The sequence below is a fragment of the Mercenaria mercenaria genome, chromosome 13 (genome assembly GCF_021730395.1).
Source record: "Mercenaria mercenaria strain notata chromosome 13, MADL_Memer_1, whole genome shotgun sequence".
NCBI lineage: Eukaryota > Metazoa > Mollusca > Bivalvia > Venerida > Veneridae > Mercenaria > Mercenaria mercenaria.
In genome coordinates, this window is record NC_069373.1 from 10,000,001 (window position 1) to 10,023,011 (window position 23,011).

The 23,011-nt window shown below is 37.1% G+C and overlaps 2 protein-coding genes across 2 annotated transcripts in view; one reads left to right on the top strand and one right to left on the bottom strand.

Moving 5' to 3' along the window:
- Window positions 1-8,961, bottom strand: part of LOC128547822 (NEDD8-activating enzyme E1 catalytic subunit-like) — a 34,315-nt gene extending 25,354 nt beyond the window's left edge. The window contains exons 1-2 of the mRNA XM_053521154.1: window positions 8,863-8,961; window positions 3,758-3,859 (exon numbers count right to left, since the gene is read on the bottom strand). Coding sequence (XP_053377129.1) covers window positions 3,758-3,853 — 96 coding nt within the window. The 5' untranslated portion in view covers window positions 3,854-3,859; window positions 8,863-8,961. The remainder of the gene's footprint in view (window positions 1-3,757; window positions 3,860-8,862) is intronic.
- Window positions 8,962-14,911: 5,950 nt separating this feature from the next.
- Window positions 14,912-22,191, top strand: LOC123543279 (uncharacterized). Its single transcript, XM_053521156.1, has 3 exons — window positions 14,912-15,242; window positions 19,477-19,587; window positions 22,037-22,191. Exons 1-3 carry the CDS (start codon window positions 15,057-15,059, stop codon window positions 22,148-22,150), a joined length of 411 nt encoding a protein of 136 aa, XP_053377131.1. The 5' UTR covers window positions 14,912-15,056; the 3' UTR covers window positions 22,151-22,191.
- The last annotated feature ends 820 nt before the right edge of the window (window positions 22,192-23,011 follow it).

Sequence of the window (23,011 nt, forward strand, 5' to 3'; positions counted from 1 at the left end):
AATTACTGAATTGAGAGCATGGCAGAAAGCTGAGAAACATATTATTTCCATTTTAAACATGTAAACGTATGTGTAGCATTTGAGCCACGCCAAGAGAAAACCAACATAGTGCGTTTGCAACCAGCATGGATCCAGATCTGTGCAGTCTGGTCAGGATCCATGCTGTTCACTTTCAAAGCCTATTGCAATTAGAAAAATCGTTAGCGAACAGCATGGATCCTGACCAGACTGTGCGGATGCGCAGGCTGGTCTGATTCCATGCTGGTCACAAAGCCACTATGTTGGTTTTCTCATGGCATGCTCATTTATGCATTTCAACAAACATCTGAGGTTTCAAAAGTCAGAACATAAATTGAAACTTGAACCAAATTTTGAGGCACTGATATAATACTTGTTAACTCTTACTTTGCAGTTCATACACTTGATATTCTAGCATAAAACTGTTACAGGAGAGAACAAGAGCTGTCACTAATGGTGACAAATGCCCCCGCAGCGCCTTGACCTGGTGACCTTGACCTTTGACCTGGTGACCCCAAAGTCAATAGGGGTCGTGTACTCAATAAGTACTATTAGCATGTTAAGTTTGAAGGTCTCGGGTGCAGTGGTTCGCGAGTAAAGTGCCTTCATGCAAAAAGTTAACATTGGTTCCTGTGACCTTGACCTTTCACCTGGTGACCCCAAAGTCAGTAGGGGTCGTGTACTCAATGAGAACTATCAGCACGTGAAGTTTGAAGGTCCTGGGTGCAGTGGTTCACGAGTAAAGTGCTCTCATGCAAAAAGTTAACGTTGACCCCTGTTACCTTGACCTTTGACCCCAAAAACAGTAGAGGTCGTGTACTCAATGAGTACTATCAGCATGTGAATTTTGAAGGTCCTGGGTGCAGTGGTTTGCGAGTAAAGTGCCTTCATGCAAAAAGTTAACATTGGCCCCTGTGACCTTGACCTTTGACCTGGTGACCCCAAAGTCAGTAGGGGTCGTGTACTCGCTGAGTACTATCAGCATGTGAAGGTTGAAGGTCTTGGGTGCAGTGGTTCACGAGTAAAGTGCCTTCATGCAAAAAGTTAACGTTGGCCCCTGTGACCTTGACCTTTGACCTAGTAACCCCAAAGTCAGTAGGGGTCGTGTATTCAATGAGTACTATCAGCATATGAAGTTTGAAGGTCCTGGGTGCAGTGGTTCATGAGTGAAGTGCTCTCATGCAAAAAGTTAACGTTGACCCCTGTGACCTTGACCTTTGACCCCAGAGTCAGTAGGAGTTGTGTACTCGATGAGTACTATCAGCATGTAAAGTTTGAAGGTCCTGGGTGCAGTGGTTTGCAAGTAAAGTGCCTTCATGCAAAAAGTTAACGTTGGCCCCTGTGACCTTGACTTTTGACCTGGTGACCCCAAAGTCAGTAGGGGTCGTGTACTCGCTGAGTACTATCAGCATGTGAAGTTTGAAGGTCCTGGGTGCAGTGGTTCGCGAGTAAAGTGCTTTCATGCAAAAAGTTAACGTTGGCCCCTGTGACCTTGACCTTTGACCTGGTGACCCCAAAGTCAGTAGGGGTGGTGTACTCAATGAGTACTATCAGCATGTGAAGTTTGAAGGTCCTTGGTGCAGTGGTTCGCGAGTAAAATGCCTTCATGCAAAAAGTTAACGTTGTGACTAAAGAACGGACAGTTGTCAGAAAACTAATATGCCTCCCTTCGGGGGCATAAAAATATGTGTTAACGGAGAGCTGTTTAAACATTCTTTTATATATGCATAGTCCGTGGCAAAGCTTAAACGCATTATGGCCCAAAATTTGATACTTCAAAAAGAAATGATGTCAACGTGATCAAACAAAGTGAACATTCCTGCGCATATTTCATGGGAATTTAATACAAGTTGAAGGACAATATATTCATTTATTGATTTTTATGCCTTTTATGCTAGAATATCATCAGTGCATGTTAACATCCTCAGTATCCTGTAAGAGCAGATTTAATAACAAGAGCTGTCACAGGAGACAGCGTGCTCGACTATTTCGATGCTGGATAGTGAAACTGGGCACATCTGAGGAAACTAGAGCTGTCACTGGAGTGTTTAATGACTCCAATTGTGGATGAAGATATTGCACAATAGCCTGAGTCTATGTCGAAAATATCAACTTAAAGTAATAAGAGAGGTAAAGATAAAATGTATCAAAACACTATATAAGTATATCCTAAGCAAAAGGGGCATAATTCATTAAATATTGGTCATATAGTGTGGGTGATGATGTTGAACAACTATTTTAAGTTTGAATCAAATCCATTCAGTAATAACAGAGACAGAGTGAAAGTGCATCAAAACTTTAACCTAAAATTCTAAGTAAAAAGGGGAAATAATTCATAAAAAATTGGTCCCAGAGTTATGCACCTTGTGTCATATGATAAGGGTAATGATGTTGAACAATTGTTTAAGTTTGAATCAGATCCATTCAGTAATAACAGAGATAGAGTGAAAGTGCACCAAAACTTTAACCTGAAATTCTAAGTAAAAAGGGGAATAATTCATGAAAAATTGTGCCAGAGTTATGCATCTTGTGTCATATGATGTGAGTGATGATGCTGAACAACTATTTTAAGTTTGAATCAAATCCATTCAGTAATAACAGAGGTAGAGTGAAAGTGCACCAAAACTTTAACCTGAAATTCTAAGTAAAAAGGGGAAATAATTCATGAAAAAATGGTGCCAGAGTTATGCATCTTGTGTCATATGCTGTGGGTGATGATGCTGAACAACTATTTTAAGTTTGAATCAAATCCATTCAGTAATAACAGAGGTAGAGTGAAAGTGCACCAAAACTTTAACCTGAAATTCTAAGTAAAAAGGGGGAATAATTCATGAAAAAATGATGCCAGAGTTATGCACCTTGTGTCATATGATGTGGGTGATGATGTTGAACAACTATTTTAAGTTTGAATCAAATCCATTAAGTAATAACAGAGATAGAGTGAAAGTGCATCAAAACTTTAACCTGAAAATCTAAGTGAAAAGGGGGGATAATTCTTGAAATATTGGTGCCAGAGTTATGGCCCTTATGTCAGATGATGTGGATGATGATGAGGAATAAGTATTTCAAGTTTGAATCAAATCCATCAAGTAATTACAGAGATAAGTTGAAAAAAGAGAAAGTGCACCAAAACTTTAACCAAGGTGGGGACGCGGAAAGACGCCGACGCCGGGGCGAGTAGGATAGCTCTCCTTATACTTCGTATAGTCGAGCTAAAAAACAATAAAAAACAGGTGAGCCACGCCATGGGAAAACCAACATAATGGCTTTGCGACCAGCATGGATCCAGACCAGCCTGTGCATCCGCGCAGTCTGGTCAGGATCCATGCTGTTTGCTAACAGTTTCTCTGATTCCAATAGGCTTTAAAAGCGAACAGCATGGATTCTGACCAGACTGCACGGATGCGCAGGCTGGTCTGGATCCATGCTGGTCGCAAAGCCACTATGTTGGTTTTCTCATGGCACGGCTCATGTGTTATCCATATATTGAAAACAGTATCAGCCTACACCTTTTACTTTATATCTTCATAGATGTACCTTTTAAACTATGTTGTTATAGAAAGACTAGAGCGACCAAATCAAATTATAATGGGATTATGATATTACAATAATTTTCAAAAGGAAATGACAAAAAAAAAGTAACTTGGTAGTTTTGTCCTTTATGGAGAATCTCATGACTTAATCACAATTTTTTAACTTCAGAATTCTAAATACATGTATATATAACTTATAGTCATACTTCACTACTTGGTTCAAAATCAGGATGAGCAAATGGTCCTGTTCTTTCCAGAAATTTCTGAACATGACACCAGCGTCCTTGCCAGTCAGTACTCATGTTTATCTGAAAAAAATGTGTAAAAAATTAATCTATGAATTCAGAGGCTATAAAAATATTCTTTCTGTAGACCTGACAACAGACATTGGGTGGTCTTTGAACTTTACATACTTACTTTCAAACTGTAATTGATTCAAATACAAAAACATTCAACACAAGAGCTGTAAAAGGAGACAGCATACTCAATTATTTTGATGTTTGATGGAGTATTATTTTTTTGCAAGTGAAACAATACCTGGCCATCTTAGTTGACATAGTGCACTTAACCTCTCTCCGAACCAGAGTTTTAAAGCAAGAATAGAAATGCTGCTGCATAAAAGGATGTTAAACCAGTTTAATGAATTTATTTTATCTTATAGGCTGAACACCAATAAATCCGGCTGTTCCATATTTCATATAAAATCGACTTACTTTAATGTTTATAACATTTTTTTTCTACATTTACTAGCTTATCAGATACCAGAGACTTATATTCCCACATAGAACTTTATCGCTACTTTAGAAAAACAACAAGAGGGCCATGACGGCCCTATATCGCTCACCTGTTGTCATTGCACTTGAGGACAAGAAGGTCCTCAGAAAAAATATCTAAGTCCAAAGGACAGGAACAACAAAGCGAAGAAATTAAACCAAAAAGAAAAAAAAATTCTTACAAGGTATAGATATGTCAAAATACACCTAAAAATTGGAAGTACCATCCATGTTGTACCACAAAAAAGTGGTCTCGGTTTTACCCTATGGCCAATAATAAAAAAGTTACTAAAAATAAGCTATTTATAGTAAGGTAAAAGGGAAGTAATTAAAAACAAGAGGGCCATGATGGCCCTATATCGCTCACCTGTTATCACTGCACTTGAGGACAAGAAGGTCCTCAGAAAAAATATCTAAATCAAAGGACAGGAACAACAAAGGGAAGAAATTAAACAAAAAGAAAACAAATTCTTACAAGGTATAGATATGTCAAAATACACCTAAAAATTGGAGGTACCATCCATGTTGTACCACAGAAAAGTGGTCTTGGTTTTTCCCTATGGCCAATAATAAAAAAGTTACTAAAAATAAGCTATTTATAGTAACGTAAAAGGGAAGTAATTAAAAAAAAATATTGTAAGTGAACAAAAGAAGGATCTGCCAAATAAATCTGTTGACATTAATGAAATTTCAGATCAGTATCTTCATTAGTTACGGAGATATACCCATTTTAATTTGAAATAAAGGGAGGTAATTTGACATAAAATCAGTCCATAGTTATCTACCCTGATTGGCTCAGTCCAACTAATGACAATAATGAAATTTCAAATAAGTCCTGTAAGTACTTACTGATATAAATCCATTCTGATTACAATCAGGGGAGGTAATCAAATATAAAATAACTCTGGAAACTATGAATGGATCTGATTTGTCATGGAATCCAAGATTTATTGTTGTTGAAGATATTTTGGAAGTTTATATCAAATAAAACCATAAATAAAGTCTCTATATGGCTGCAAAAGCCAAAATAGCCAATTTTGGACCTTTAAGGGGCCATAACTCTGGAACCCATGATGGAATCTGGCCAGTTCAAGAAAGGAACTAAGATCTTGTGGTGATACAAGTTTTGTGCAAGTTTGGTTAAAATCAAATCATAAATGAAGCTGCTATTGTGCAGACAAGGTCAAAATAGCTAGTTTTGGCCCTTTCAGGGGCCATAACTCTGGAATCCATTATGGGATCTGGCCAGTTCAAGAAAGGAGCTCAGATCTTATGGTGACACAAGTTTTGTGCAAGTTTGATTAAATTCAAATCATAAATGAAGCTGCTATTGTGCAGACAAGGTCAAAATAGCTAATTCTGGCCCTTTCAGGGGCCATAACTCTGGAACCCATAAAGTAATCCGGCCAGTTCAAGAAAGGAACCAAGATGTTATGGTGATATAAGTTTTGTGCAAGTTTGGTTAAAATAAAATCATAAATGAAGCTGCTATTGTGCAGACAAGGTCAAAATAGCTAATTCTGGCCCTTTCAGGGGCCATAACTCTGGAACCCATAATGGAATCTGACCAGTTCAAGAAAGGAACCGTGATCTTATGGTGATACAAGTTGTGTGCCAGTTTGGTAAAAATCAAATCATAAATGAAGCTGCTATTGTGCAGACAAGGTCAAAATAGCTAATTTTGGCCCTTTCAGGGGCCATAACTCTGGACCCTATAATGGGATCAGGCCAGTTCAAGAAAGGAACCGAGATCTTATGGTGATACAAGTTGTGTGCAAGTTTGGTTAAAATAAAATCATAAATGAAACCACTATCGTGCAGACAAGAAATTGTTGATGAACGGACGCACGAGACGCACGGACGGACTGACGACGGACGAAATGTGATCACAAAAGCTCACCTTGTCACTACGTGACAGGTGAGCTAAAAATAAATACTGTAAGTGAACAAAAGAAGGATCTGCCAAAAAAATCTGTTGACATAAATGAAATTTCAGATCAGTATCTTCATTGGTTATGGAGATATACCCATTTTAATTTGAAATAAAGGGAGGTAATTTGAAATAAAATCAGTTCATAGTTATCTACCCTGATTGTCTCAGTCCAACTAATAACAATAATGAAATTTCAAATAAGTCCTATAAGTACTTACTGATATAAATCCATTTTGATTACGATCTGGGGAGGTAATCAGATATAAAATAACTCTGGAACCTACGATTGGATCTGATTTGTCATGGAATCCAAGATTTATTGTTGTTGAAGATATTTTGAAACGGATTGGTCTACATTCAGACCGAGCGACGACCGACCTACCGACCGACATCTGCAAAACAATATACCCCTCCTTCTTCGAAGGGGGGCATAATAAAACTACAGTTCATTAAATACAACCCGATGAATTTACTCCTTTTCGCTTCTTTCAATTTCTCTTTCCGAGATTCTTACGCCACAATTTTTACCTAGCATGTGACAAGAACAGACCAATTTCGATAGCATGCTAAGTGACAGGTCTAGGAAAGTGGTACATTTACAGATTATCTGTAAATTTATAAATAATCTATAAATTTACAGATTTTTCAATCTATAAATTTACAGATTGTGTGTATAAAAACTGATGAAATTACATTTATTCTCAAAACCACAGCTTGAAATTAATTGGTTTATTTACAGTATGCATAAATTAAGGTCATTTGCGAGTTTCAGCCAATTTTGTTGACTTTGAGTTTTTAACATTTTCAGAAAAATCAAAGTGAAAAGAAATGACTGAAAGTTACAACTGACCTTTATTTGTGCATAATATAAGTAAATATATTAATTTCAAGCTGCGATTTTGAGTCTACATTAATTTTAGCACTTTTCAAACACTTGATCTGAGAAGTCTGTAAATTTACAGATAACCTGTAAATATAGCAAGGCCACTAGAACACTGGGGACAAGAATTTTGGCACACAAAACTTTGATTATACATACACCCAACAAAATGTACAGAGGATTGAAAAGGTACAACACACTGTGGCAAGATGGGCATGCAGGAGGTGGCATAGGATTAGATAGATTAGAGCATAGAAGAGAGGTCTCAAGTCTTACCTTTTTCTATAAAATACATTAATAATCTAGTCTATATTGATAAGGATAGGTACCTGACCCCGATTACAAGTAGGTCACTCAGAACCAGACACAGTCACCCCGTTCAATACCGTAGACCTTCTCCACAAACAGACTGTTTCAAGTATTCAAGCTTTCTTTCCTATGTTAATACCAGTCTGGAATGGCCTGTCTGAGTCAACTGTCTCCATTAGTACAGTGGACACCTTTAAGGATGCCATAATGTCACTGTAAGGTAATATAGCCTTGTACATAGTTTTAACAGGTTGTGTCGGCTACTCTTTTTAAACATGTAATTTGGCTGTCAGAGCGATTTTGACTTCAAAATTACTTCTTTTATAAACTGTTTTATATATGGGTAGTTGTTTTATCAACTTTTCTGACTGCTTAAATTGCCACCCGCAAGACGTGATGATCAGTACTGATCGAAGTCATTAAAGGAAGAAAGAAAGAAAAAATATACCACTTTCCTAGACCTGAAGTGATACATACTTAGTCGAACTAATCCGACCTATACAGTTTGTTTGTTCCGACCTATACAGTTTGTTTTATAGGGGATGAAAATCCCCGAGACGGCAACGTCCGTATATAGTTATTCGTCTTTGTTGTCTGCATATACTGAGGCAATTTTTTCGATGTTTTCCGGTTCCGGTTTATGTACACAACGCAGACTGGTTGTCTGCAAGAACATCCGAGCACCCCGAATTAGTCACAAAAATTCGTAAACCGCGCCAACATGATTCGTTTACTTCTTTTTCGTAATGAAAACTGTACATGCAACTGAAAAACACTTTAAAAACAGTAAGGGAGTGTAAAGACCGTCAAGTTTCTGCATGGAGTGCAAACAAACAAAAAAATCCAAAAGCCAGTGTAAGAACGCGGTGATTGACGTCACCGTCACGCCTTCCCATAAATTTTGCAAAGTATGATATTCACTGTAAGAGGTATGATGACACTAAATGTAAACTAGTTAGAGCGAAGTTTCACTTTCTTTTGAGCAATGAGTGTTGAATATTTCTTTGTAATAGAATATAAGATATATCCCCATGCTAGGCAATGCCTTAATTCATATTATTGTGACGGTCAAACTGTAACTGCGGTGGCTGCAAAAGTCAGAAATTAAAAAGCAGCCACTCAGCGACAGTATACTAGCTTGTCTAGATACATACTGAAACCCAGTAGAGTAAAAGAAAATGCTATGCTATCTAGAAAGGACATGTGAAATGGGAGAAAGATTATAACTGTTTATATTTGGACTACTTGTGAGGCTTACATTTGATCTTGGAGTGATCTGCCCAGTATATCATATGATGTTTCATTCACTGGGTCGAAATGTTTTGAGGGCGAATATATTACCAGAAAGTAGATATTTTCATTTCCAACAAAAGTTTCCGATACATTTAGTATAAAATTTGAACAGTTTTCACTCACTATATTACTGGTGTTATTTTCCCTGTAACACAAGACAAATGTGAATATTTTGAAATGAAAATGAGCTTAATACCATGTCGCTTCAACGTTGAACAAAATTATGTAAAAAAAAATAAATAAAAGACTGGCATGAGGGAAGCAGTCAGGTTAGATAGTGTAATAAAATGAGTATTTTGTGAGATTGTTTTTATCCCTTTTGATTCATAAATTCCTCAAATTATCATCATTAATCTATATTTTATTTTGTAAATGGTATAAGCGTAAAAAAATGTTTCATTCGTACTAAATATTTTCGCTCCTAAATGCGGATAGTGTAATTACGACATAGCTCTGTTACGAATAATTTTATATGACTTCTTACTGAGTATATGTTTTAATCTTCCTTTTTTCAAACTACTGAACTGTTGTTGTTGAAACTGTTAGAAAGCTCTTGGCTGGTGGGTTGAAAATTTAGGGAACGAAATAAACTGTCAACATGGCCGATGTTGAATTAGCACCTTTACGTCCAATTGGCGATTTTCTTTTGGAATCAGCACGGTTCCAAATACCCAACATCAAAGATCCAGAGAAATGGGCCAATAGAGTGCTTAACAATCTGCTGTACTATCAAACCAATTATTTTTTGACAGCTCTTCTGGTTTTCCTTTTAATAGGGTAAGAATTCGGATGCTATATTTTGGGACATACTTTTTTTCACAGTTAACCGTTATCCTGACTTACCATAATTTTCTTGTTCACAATATTTCAGGTGCTAATGATCAGGTGCTATGGTATTCAAAAGGAAAACTCTTATTTTTTAGGGATCATAATTTTAGTCCTTTCACAAGTTTCAGCTGACGTGCTTATTTCAGTTATTTTTGTAGAAGGAAGTGTCTAGCCATCTGGTAACCGGATGCCTAGCCTACGTTCTAGCCATTCGGTTACTGGATGGCTAGCAAATCCTTGGGATTTTCTAGCTGTCCGGTAATAGATTTCCTTATCATAATGAATAAGTAATGATACCTGTTATTTACTAAAAGATATCGATACTTATCTGCAAACAAAATTTTGCAGATAAGTATCCATATCTTTAGTAGATAACAGGTATCACTACTACACAATATTTTGTTTGCAGATAAGTATCGATATCTTTTAGTAAATAACAGGTCAACTTCAATTGAAGTTGAAGTTGACCTGTTATTTACTAAAAGATATTGATACTTATCTGCAAACAAAATATTTTGTAGTAGTGATACCTGTTATTTACTAAAAATATCGATACTTATCTGCAAACAAATTTTTGTGTGAATCAGAGCCCCAGATAAGCTGCATATTTGCTCATTTACGCAAATAAAATTGCAGAAAACCCAATTTAATTCATACAGTGTGCGTATTAAAACACAATTAAAATTCCTAATACCCAATTCATAAAAAATCGCTTGCGTATCGCATTTTCCTTATTACTAGAACGGGTACGAGACTTTAACGCTAGACAACTGACTGGTTATACGTTACTGTAAAACAGGTTGTAATTTATTGGAAAAATCACAGGACCGTTCAATCGGCTGATCGGTGTTATTTGGAGGCTTTGTAAACAATTTTCTTTATGCCGATAAAATGTAAAGGAGGGCAGAAAAAAACATTGTTGCAGCACAAACAAACAAATTAGTGGGATATTTTGCTGTTAAACAATGACAGTTATCTCTTTGTGACGATGTAGTGTCGCCGATACTGGACAAAATCTTATGTAAGAACGCATATTGCAGTGAACACATCTTTCGGGATATTGATGACTTGATCTCCGACTTTATTAAAAGTGAAAAAGAAAACAACAGTATGGAACAAAAGTATCTCAGAATACATTTAATGATTAGAGAAAAAATATCTTTGGTACTATGAATTAAAATACACATGTTTACATTGATTGCAGGCATGTAAAAACATTTTAAAGAAGACAGTGTACTGTTTTAATTAATCACATTTCATTACAGTTATAAACACATTTTTGTATTAATCATTGAAGGGTGCTATTAAACTACTTACTTTTATGTAGTTAGTCAATCCTGGTTAATGATATATACTGTAAGCAAAAAATACTCAATTGTTTGTGGGAAATAAGTGAAATATTCAACTGGTTTTAGCAAATACCCAATTACTATTGAAAAGGCTGGGTAATGATTTTATTTTTACCCAATTCAGATTTCCAGTACCCAATTCAGATAAAAAGTGATGGCTAAATACCGCAATTGCACCAAAAGCTTATCTGGATTTACCATTAATCATCTCGAGTAATTCACTGCATTATTCAGCCGATAAAACGAAAGGAAAGTTTGCCGAAATCAATAATTGCGAGATCACCGTGATGTCATTCATTAAAATCTGTTCATCTTGTGGATCGAAATTTTTAAATTTTAACAACTTTTTCACTGGATTTTTGTCAAGCCCGCTTGCGGATGCGAAGACATAGTTGTCCAAATGGCTGTTCGGTGTATGTGCGTGGGTGCGTCCGTCCGTCTGTCCGGATCATAACTTTGACATGAATGGAACAATCTTGTTTATATTTGGCATGAATGTGAACCTCAGTGAGACGGAGTGTCTTGCGCAAACCTCAGATTCCTATCTCAAAGGTCAATGTCACAATTACAGGTAAAAAGGTCAAATTCCAAAATTACTTTGTCCGGAGCATTTCTTCTTCATGCATGGAGGGATTTTGATATAACTTGGCACAATTGTTCACCATCATCAGGGATCATCCTAGGTCAAAATTTTAGGGAGAAGTGACTTCTCCCTCCACAGAATTTAGGGAGAAGTTGAGGAATTTAAGGAGAAGAATCAGCATAGCATTCAGTTTCCTGCCTATATATATATCCACTTTCTATGGGTCTAGCTGTAACTTATAAACAGTAATTATTTAAGGAAATTGATTCTTGCAATATCATTTTCATGAATTTCTAAATAAAGTATACACTTAGCTATGAAAAAGTCGCCTTTAAATTTTTATCCGAAATTTACATGTCCAAAACTCGTAAATTTAACAGGTGCACGATCAAAACGCCGAGAAAATTTTCATTCATGTTTTGATTCTCGTGCTTTTATAATGCCTGATTTTTGCATCAACTTGTTCAGATTTATACATTTAATTATTTGTTTATTGATTTTTTTCGAAAATAATACCAAACTCATAGATAATGGCTATCTTTTTACAATATTTTGTACGGCAGTTCTGACGTCCGCGAAATCATTTTTTATCCACAGTACCCGAGCAATTCATTTACAGAAATTGACTGTAAATCCGCAATCATGGTAATTGAAATAATTTTTGAAGTAATCTTTAATAAAGTGAAAGAATAATATACAATTGTTGCATAAGATCATGCTCTCGTTAAGCTTATCGGCTTTTTACAGGCCGATTTATCGGCTTTTACATGCCGATTGAAAATTTTCAAAATGGCGGCAGCTTACAATATTATGGATTGACACTGTGGGATATTAACACTACGATTGGCTGAAGTAAGGCGAGTAGGCGGAGTTGACTGGATTTATCGATAATTTAATCTAGAATATGCATCAAGTTTTACAACTTTAAGTTAACAGATAATAACCCGCTGAAAAACTTGGTGATTCGGATTTCGCCCGGAGGTGATAATTTGGCGAAGAGGCCAACTTTAAAGCGACGATATCGCTCAGATCGCCTTGTAGGATGATCCCTGATCATGAGACGGAGTGTCGTGTGCAAGAACCAGATCTAAGTGCAAGGTCACACTTAGAGGTCAAAGGATACAAGAATGACAACTTTGTCGGGAGCATTTCTTCTTCATGCATGGAGGGATTTTGATGTCGCTTGGCACAAATGTTCACCACCATGAGGCGGAGTGTCATGCGCAAGAACCAGGTCCCTAGGTCTAATGTCAAGGTCACACTTAGAGGTCAAAAGTCAGATATAAGAATGACTTTGTCTGGAGCATTTCTTTTTGATGCATAGAGGGATTTTGATGTAACTTGGCACAGCTGTTCAGTGTTCATCATCATGAGACGGAGTGTCATGCGCAAGTTATTAGAATTACTTCCCTTTGTTGTTACTATAAATACGATAGATAAATGATTGGGACACACCCCGTTCGTGAGGGACACATTATGATGGTGACGAGACAGCCATATTTTCTTGATTTTCAAATAATTTGATCAACCATTATCAAAATCTATAAGAAGACCAGTTAGAAAGATAGAACGCAACCAAGCAAAATAATAATAATAGACCTTGACTTAAATCTGTTTATGACAGGTGGTGATATATGTGCACAACTCCGCACGGCCCGTAGTTAAACTTGCATTTAATAACAACCAGTAATGTTTAACCAAAAACGTCATTATGCATATTTAACAGCGTTGTGAATAATTAGTTCGTTTAGGAAACATCCTTAAGGCAACATGTGAATTTTCTTTTCTGAAATCCAAATTCACATTTTAAATGTCTACAGTCTTGTCAGATTTCTGAATGATATCAAGAAAGTTCTCCGTGGAATCCGTCACTCACAAAGTCAGCCGATAAAATGAACATATCATTTAATTGAGTTCGCTTGTGTGAGCACTTTTCATCTAACAAAATTGTTACTAATTACCTATAATTAATTGATACAGATAAGCAGTGGCCAAAAACACCTAATCCCTCTCAATACACTTTCTCTCCCCTCAGGAAATGAGATAAAATCTCCCGATTTGTAATTAACACCCCCGATGATGCAATCTCTCCTAATTAACTAATTAAGTAATTAATTGATTACGCAACCTGATCCGATCCCAATCCGATCCGATCTGATCTGATCCGCTCCGCTCATGCTCCTGAGATTGCGGATCTCTCACAAACACACTACTGATGCTCCCCGAAATTACTTTAGCATAAGAGGCTTTTCAGTTACGGGGGTTATGACTTGGAGAAATGTGGTCAGCAAGAGTTGTGGTTTTGTTACACTTCATTCCCTCTCACTGATCTCTATGAATTTATAAAGTATTAAGTCAATATCTTACATAGTATTTGAGTTATGCCCCGGATAAGGTTTCCAAAGAAAGGGAGATAATTCAAAAATGGGATCACCTAAATGGTTCCTTGTCACTGCATTTCTCTCACTGATCTTTATCAATATGTAAAGTATACAGTCAATATCTTACATAGTATTCAAGTTATGCCGTAGACAGGTTTTCAAAAATAGGACCACCTAGAGTTATAGTTCCTTGTCACTGCACTCCTTCTTATTGACCTCTATGGATATGTAAAGTATGAAGTCAATACCTTATATAGTATTGAAGTTATGATCCGGTCAAGGTTATCACAAAAAGGGAGATAATGCAAAAATTGGACCACAGGTCTAGCCTTATGTTGTTGTCACAAGTTTTTTTTGTCACTGCACTCCCTCTCCCAGAACCGATCAATATCTAAAGTATCAGGTCAATACCTTACATATTATTCGAGTTATGCTCCAGACTAGGTTAGCAGAAAAAGGGAGATAAATAATAAATTGGACCATTTAGAGTTATGGTTCCTTGTCACTGCACTTTCTCACAAAGAGCTCCATTATTGTATAAAGTTACAACTTGGTACCTTTAATACTTTTTTAGTTATCCTCAGGACAAGAAATGTGACAATGAAATTTAAACATAAAAAAAAAATACAGCTTTAAATTAGTATTCAAAAGCCTGCCCGCCATTATGTGACTAGACCAGATGACTCCCACGCTGGACAGGCCTCTAAATGTTAGTAGTGTTAGTAATGTAAGCAAGAGGCTTACGCCCTCGGTTTTGTAGTCAGACCGTTACTACCTGACCACAGCGTCCGCTTTCGTCTGCGTTCATTTGTCTGCATGCGTACTCATTTATGTATGCGTGCTTTTGAATGAATACGTGTTTATGTTGCGCAGTAAACTGCGCGCGATTACGCGTACTCAATTGTCACTATTAGAATAGTGGCAATTAATTTCGAAAAAAAGCTCCATGTTAAGATACAGTGCAAAATTGAACACGATGCAATTTAAAGAAACCTGACATTTCTATTTGTTTCTATCATCATAATTTATGTCATTTCCTGTCTTAAGTTTTCAGGACTGCCTTTTGATACTACCATAAAATCAGTTTCTCAACGGACCACTCTCCAGGTCTCTATAACTAAGCCTACAACTGCATCCTTAGAAAGTGTGTCCAAAAATTCACTCCAAAATACAGAAATGACCACTACTATAGGTACAGAGTCATCAAGCCAAATGTTGACAGGATATACATCAAAACAAACAGAACAAAAACATGACATCACGACAAGTGAGGTCCTGGCCTCGGCCACAAGTCAACATACAATGAAGACTACGACGCCATCAAGTTTCGGGTCCTATGTTATCTATGACAAATCCTCGAATGTAAGTGATATCTTTCTCCGAAACATCTAATTGTTCTCATGCACATACATCGTTGTAAGTTATCTACTTTATCACTGCCATGAGTTTAAAGATATGCAAATATCTCGATTTGAGATGACAACTTATAAGTCTCTTCAACTGGGCAAAGGAGCAGATGGGTATATCCAGTCCGGAGTATAACTACTGTGTTTAGGCGGAAACAAGGCTCAGCCGAGTAACCGTGTGTCTGTATACCTGAGAGCCAGACATTCCCAGTCTGCACCTGCAACTAAGAGTTTTTGCATGATTAAAATTTAATCAAATTGATTGACTTTCTTTATAGGACAGTTCTCGATATTGTTATTGAAACGCAGTGTGGCAACGTTAAATGTCGCAACACCGCTAAATGTCGCAACTACCGTTAAATGTCGCAAGGTTGGCGTTAAATGTCGCAACTACCGCTAAATGTCGCAAAATCGTCTGCCGCTAAATGTCGCACCTTTAACATTAAATGTCGCAAAAATTTGCCCATCGTTATACGTCGCAACACCAACGCTAAATGTCGCACTTCCTATTTGACACTATGGCTATCAATTCCTTGTGTATATTTACTTTTTTGAGGGAAGAAAATTAACAGGTTTATGTAATACAAATAATTATATTAATGATAAGTGCTGTTACGTATAGCAACAGGAGGGCCTTGTTGGCCCTAGATCGCTCACCTTGTTCCAAACCTTGCTTGAACAGTCAAGCAAGAAAAATATTTGTGAAATTATTTTGTAATAGGGCCAGTGTTTTAGGACAGAAATATTCTGAGATTTCTTCTAACTAAATACGATTTGGTAATAGTGTTGTATATTTGTGGGGATTGGGAATGGGGTGAATAACGACACAGAAATCTAAGACACAAACACACAGCACCAAGACAATTAATAGAAAATATAAATATTTATATTTTTGAAGGGGGGGGGAGGAAGAGAGAGAGAGGGGGTTATGTGTGGGTAGGATAATGAGGGGAAAGAAACTAAACCAAATAATTTTAAGAGACTAAAGGTAAAATAATATCAAAATTCCCGCTTTACCTGGAAGAATGTACAGAGTGCCACATAGGATCTTTCTCCGCCATTGAAGCTTGATAGTTACCTTATGACTTTAAATGTAAACCTCCAAACAAAGAAATAGAACCCATGGCTGATTAATAGAAAATCTTCGTTTTCTACAGCTGGTACAAAACACAGTCTTCGTGTCGCGTAGTTGAACATCCTGTTGTGTAACAGGCCTGGATTGTTGCCCGAGCCGATTCCCTCCGACCCAAACCCCACCCTTGTTGGCTTACTAGTGACTTATACTCATCAAAGTTGCACCCAACTATTTTGGAAATAATATTTTCTCAAAATGTAGACCCAAAACGCCCCAGAGGCGAACATTTTATACTTATATTTCAAAATTTCCCTGGGGGAAGAACCCTTGACCCCTTAAAATGGGGGGTGGGGTGGGGGGAGTACCCCTCCAGTACTTTAAAATTAAGGGGGAAAAATGCACCAGAGGCAACCATTTTATACCTGTTTTTCAAACTTTCCCGGGGAGAGACCCTGAGCCCTCGAAAATGACAGGGATAACCCCTGCCATACACCGAAATTTTGAACAAAAAATGCAATAAAAGTCCAGCATTCCATACTTGTATTTCAAAATTGTCAATGGGAAAAGACCCTGACCACCTAAAATAAGGGGAGTGCCCCTCTAGTACGTACCTAAAAATAGACAAAAATGCACCACAGGCCAACATTTCATACCTGTATATAAAAAACTTTCCCACAAATACGGACAGGGGAACCCCGTACCTACCGCACGTCGCCCGTGACGCTTATGTTTTACCCCAACCACCTCCCATCCTCCATCAACAATTTCTGGTCCCCGGCCTGTTGTGTAACGAAATTCAGGTCGACTAAAGACATGCGATACAACGCGCGACAATACGGAGCGCGAGCTTAATGTCTCATGAGCTAAACAGGACTCCATAGAATTACATAGTTCAGACCTGAAATAAATCTAGTACTGTGGCGAGTACCACGTTAGTGCTCAAACCTTTAGATATGAAATATATAACGTATGTATGGTGCGGAACCACTGAAAAGCAAACGTGCAGATTAGAGTGAAAGGTCAATTCAGCCCTTCCCAAATCAAGCATGCATTACCCAGTCTTATCTCTAAGTTATAAAGACTGTTTAACTTACCTTATTTTGCTGTGCGACATTTAGCGTTGGTGTTGCGACATATAACGGTGGGCAAATTTTTGCGACATTTAACGTTAAAGGTGCGACATTTAGCGGCAGACGATTTTGCGACATTTAGCGGTGGTTGCGACATTTAACGTCAACCTTGCGACATTTAACGGTGGTTGCGACATTTAGCGGTGTTGCGACATTTAACGTTGCCACACGCAGCTTTGTATTGGTTCATAAAGGTGTAGGGAAACTCGTAAGAATAGTAGGTGTCAGTTGGAGCGGGTAAAAATTTTGAAAAATTGGATCGGTTTAGCCTATACAAGATCTTGTGGTGACTGACCTGTTATCTTATTAAAATAATCACAAAATTGTCATCTCTCAAATTTTTGGGTTGTGACAAAATCATTTCTTATAATGGAAGCCTATGGAAAAATCAATCGCGGTTTTGACCTACCATGATCTGACAGAGCTTACAACCTGTCGCAATTAGCTTACATGAAGATATCATTAAAAGTCGAACTTAAGAATTAAAAATTTAATAGAGATTAGTTGAATTTTTTTTAAAAAAATCAAAAAGTAATATTTTCGACCGGGTTACAGATTTATTCCAACTGATATATAGCATTCAGTTCTTAAATAGATACAAAACATCAATATACTTACATGATAAAATATTGTTTTTACACTTTCATATGAAGAGATTAATTGGTCAGTTTTCGAAGTGTTATGAAACAAAATGTGGGGTTTAGCATGCTTTTAAAAGCAACCAGCGTACCAGTTTCCCTAGTTTTGACGGGAAGAGAGTCCCATAGTTTCAAGCAAGCTCCGATTGCAAGACTTCACGGTTCTGGAGTTTGGCACAGTGACAATTAACGACAGTGGCTTGTGGTTTTAGGTTTCGAACCGATCTGTGCACTTCTATATGCTATATGACATAAACTTTGTCGGAGTGACACAGAAACACAACACCACAATCAAACAAATTAAGCCCGTTTTGAGAGTCCGTTTCTAGGTGACGCAAATTATTAGCACTATTTATTATGTCTCCTCCATAGGTGGGGGAGACATATTGTTTTTGCCTTCGTCGTCCGTCCGCCCGGACGTCTGTCTGTTCGTCCGTCCGCCCGCATTAAGCTTGTCCGGCTTTCACAGGTCAAACTGCTGGCCGGATTTCGACGAAACTTCAGATGAGTGATCAGTACCAAGCCTTGTTGTTGCATATCGCTGGCACGTTTCGCTTCGCTGCACAAATGGCTGCAAGAGCTTAAAATAGAAAACTCTTGTCCGGCTTTCACAGGTCAAACTGCTGGCCGGATTTCGACGAAACTTCACTGGAGTGATCAGAACCAAGCCTAGCTGTGCATATCACCGACACGTTCCGCTTCGCAGCACAAAATGGCCACCAGAGCAAAAAATAGAAAAATCTTGTCCGGCTTTCACAGGTCAAAGTAGCCCGCCCGCTTAGCCCAGTAGTTAGAGCGTTGGTCTACGGATCGCGGGATCGTGAGTTCGATCTCCGGACGGGGCGTATGTTCTCCGTGACGATTTGATAAACGACATTGTGTCTGAAATCATTCGTCCTCCACTTCTGATTCATGTGGGGAAGTTGGCAGTTACCTGCGGAGAACAGGTTTGTACTGATACAGAATCGAGGAACACTTGCGAAACTTCACAAAAGTGATCAGTACCAAGCCTAGTTGTGCATATCGTCGACACGTTCCGCTTCGCTGCACAAAATGGCCACCAGAGCTAAAAGTAGAAAAATCTTGTCTGGCTTTGACAGGTCAAACTGCTGGACAGATTTCCTCTACATAGGGGGAGACATATGTTTTTGTGACACTAACACCTTCTAGTTATAATTTAGTTTAGGAATCATTTGGAATTCCTATTCTGGTATGAAATACATGAGGCTGCTTTTTATTCATTTGGACTGTAACATATACATAATGTGCATGTATATTAGTATTATTACAAGGGTGTCATTCATGTTTCTGCGTCAGCGAATGTATGTCTATATTATTCTAATGTAGATAAAAATTAACGCCGTGATAGTGGACAAGGATGTTTGTTACGTCTATCATCTCACTGACACGGAGGTAAAACTGGTTAACATGGGATCTAGTATCAGAGAGGCATTCGAGGTATAGTATTACTTTTGTCCTTCGGCGAGCACAAATCTCCCACATTTTCAATCGCAAACATAAACTATGGTGTACCATTTGGGCCGGAAGACTGCTTTCCGTGCGCGCATATTTCAAAATATACGTGCAAAAAAATATATTTGATATTTTCACTATGGAAATACCAGATATATTTTTCTGTTATATTTCGGTAATTCACTGAAAAACATGTATATATAAATATTTATATTGAAAATAATGAAAATAAATTATTTGGTTCGCGTATAGCAATGCTTCTTACTTTTGAGAAAACCCCGACATCCACCTTCACGCTGCGCAGCTCGTAAATATAAATGTGATGCAGCGAACCAAAACAGATTATTCGACTAAATTTAACTTAAATTAGAACAGTATGAATCTAGTACAATGGACGCGTCCTATATAATGTTCTAGCTCTTTTAACTCGACTCAGTTTTACTTCAAAACCAAACAAAGCCTAGTCTCTATGATGTGTTACTATTTATTCACCTCTACTCTGTAAATAGCATTAAATTACATTTGAATTTTTAAATTTTCATAATATACTAGTATTTGACCTAGCGATGACTTAGTTGATTTATAAATAAAGGACTTTGTTATATTGTACTATTTTATTGACCTGTCAAAATGCAAATTGATTACACGGTCGGTGCACAGAATATTTAATCTTCGGTTGATTTTCGGTACATTCTGTACGGAAAGTAACCTGCAATTAAAATGGTTTATATTTAAAGCGTGTATACGGAGGTTCGATAGTCACGATAGCTCAGTGGTCACTGTCAGCTGCATGAAACCTCGAGCTCTTAAGATCGAATCCGTGCAGTATCTGTATTTTTTTCACAAACACTTTGTACATGTACATTTTTATCTAATATTTCCTCCATTGTATTTTTACAACTACTTTTTTTATTTTTATCTCTTTGTTAATTTCTTTTCTTTAATATCATTTCTATTCACGGTTTATTTCAGTATATTACAAATTCATAGATATAAATTAAAACAAGCTTTATGCATGATTCAGTTTCGATCGCTATAATTTCAGTACGAATCACACTTAAACGTGAAGCCCGTGAATTTTGATTTTCACGTGTCCCTTTGAAATTTAAAACATAAATCAATAAACAATTAAAAATAAAAATAAAAAATGTTCTCACTTATGGGCTCGAACCAGCAATTTCCCGCATAAAAGCCATGTGTTGTAACCACTGAGCCATCGATACGAACGACAAGTAAGGGTTTCACTTACAATACTAATAATGGCATTTAGACACTTAACCAAAATTTATTTCCGTAAAACATACGGACAGCACCGAAGTTGGGCCGAATATTATAATATCGAACGCACAGAGCGTATAATGTATGCACATTTGACAGGTTAAAAAAAAAGCACAATACCTCACAGAAGTTCCCTATGCAAATTTCCCATTACTTTAATTTGAATAATGTATCATTTTCATAGTTGTGCAAAATCAGTATTTTGTTTTTCAGCGCATGTGATATTAATCAGTAATTAGATATCACTTGCGCAACAACGCTTTTTTTATTTTTGGTTTTCTGCACATCTTTCTTTTTAATCTTATTGTAGTACATATTTGATTATAATAGATAAAACAATGCTCGGATATGAAGTTGTCATGTTATTTTTCGTATCTACCGTTGAGTGATATCTTACTTAAAGACTGCAAATAACTGGTTATAAGTAAGCTGTAGTTTATTAAATGTAAATTTATAGAATTCATTGCAACTGGCAAAAACACAAATCTGAAATTTATGAATTTCATTTATTACTAAAAATCAAATATACATGGAAGTGTCGCAGATGTATTTTTTATTTGAGCCGCACCATGAGAAAACCAACATAGTGCATTTGCGACCAGCATGGATCCAGACCAGCTTGCGCATTCGGAACCCAGGCAATCCTTGCGTGTATCAGTGCTATACACTGGGCACGTTAAAGAACCAGGTTGTCTGTTCGCAACGAGCTAGGCTAAGTTAGCCGGACAAGCCTGTATCTGACTTCTGATCTCTCTGTCGTGGGGGCTTTGTCTCACTCTGTCCCTCTGGTCAGATCGCTCTGTGTCTGTACTAGTAGAGGATGAATTATGCGCCCTGTGTGGCTGCATTTGAACTATGTAGAGCGCCTTTGAACGTGAAAGATCATGAAAAGGGCGCTATATAATATCTCCATCCTCGCCTTCAGCTAGTGAAAGATTCTTAAAATGTAGATCAAATTAGGCAATCAGACTGTACGCTTACAGATTTTCCATTGATAGGATTATCTATCAATTGGAAGCAAAATATTTATAAACCTTTTTAGGAAGTCACTCTAATTTTACGTTAATTTGTCTCTCTATAAGACAGCTTTCCTTGACCGGTGTTTTGCCAAGGCATTTATCATGCACTGAAATACTGTGTTTGCATCTTATTTCAGAGAGCACTACTATCCAAGGACAGAACTACTGTATTACAGAACCCTCTATATATAACTGGGGCCGCAAACCAGGTCCAACAAACATGCAAGGGAACTGTCTTTCTATTGGTGTAACGAAACACTAATTAAAAAATAAATAACTAAAAGAAAAACTCCCTAGCGCTGTTGTTCAACTTGCCATTCCATGCAGTTCAACAATGTTTTCGTTTATTTGCCTGTTTCATCCACCCTGTGTTTATATACTTTTTTACATTCATCCTATTCTTTTTCTTTGTAAATTGTATGAACAGCAAAAGGAAAGTTAAGGACAACGCTGATAAGCGATAACGGGCCGCTATTTTGACGACGTCGAGAATGTTCCTTAGATGACGCCGCAGTTGATTTTTTCTTGGAATTCATGCTAAATGACTGACAGAACTGGATCGGCACAATTTGCCAATCCTGTTCTGTCATTTATTTCGCATGAACTCCAAAACAAAATCATTTCTTAATTATCCATCTATATACTTTTCAATTTGAGGGGCTACCATTGCCATTTTCTTCTTTTGCCTCTCAAATTGCACTGCAAAGTTATAGATAAAAAAGGAAATAACGAAACAGTTATGCTGAAATAAGGTAAACTTACAGATTACATTTATATATACCTGTAAGCAGGCCACGGCATTGCAGTATAAATATTGTCATTTTTGAAGAAATATAAAACTGTATAGTATACAACTACATTAATAGCACGTCTTAGAAACAGTAGTGTATGTTAAACAAATGAACAAGGCCTTCAAGAGGTTTGTCGTAAACTATAATTTATCACGTTTCAGGATTCAAATGCGAAATGAACCAAAAGGGCGATAGCCCTAGTGATTTAATATCTAAGCATCTGAACGATGAACTGTATTAAATTAGGCATCAAACCACAGAAAGGCCTTGATTGTTTTCATTCTTACATGTTCACTGAAATATTTTATAAAAATTATACTG

Excerpts from the sequence above, each read along its gene's own strand:
- LOC123543279 (XM_053521156.1), top strand. The coding sequence starts at position 15,057 with ATGACCACTACTATAGGTACAGAGTCATCAAGCCAAATGTTGACAGGA. Across the intron at positions 15,243-19,476 it reads TCTATGACAAATCCTCGAAT|ATAAAAATTAACGCCGTGAT; the intron begins GTAAGTGATATC and ends ATTCTAATGTAG. Across the intron at positions 19,588-22,036 it reads GTATCAGAGAGGCATTCGAG|AGAGCACTACTATCCAAGGA; the intron begins GTATAGTATTAC and ends ATCTTATTTCAG.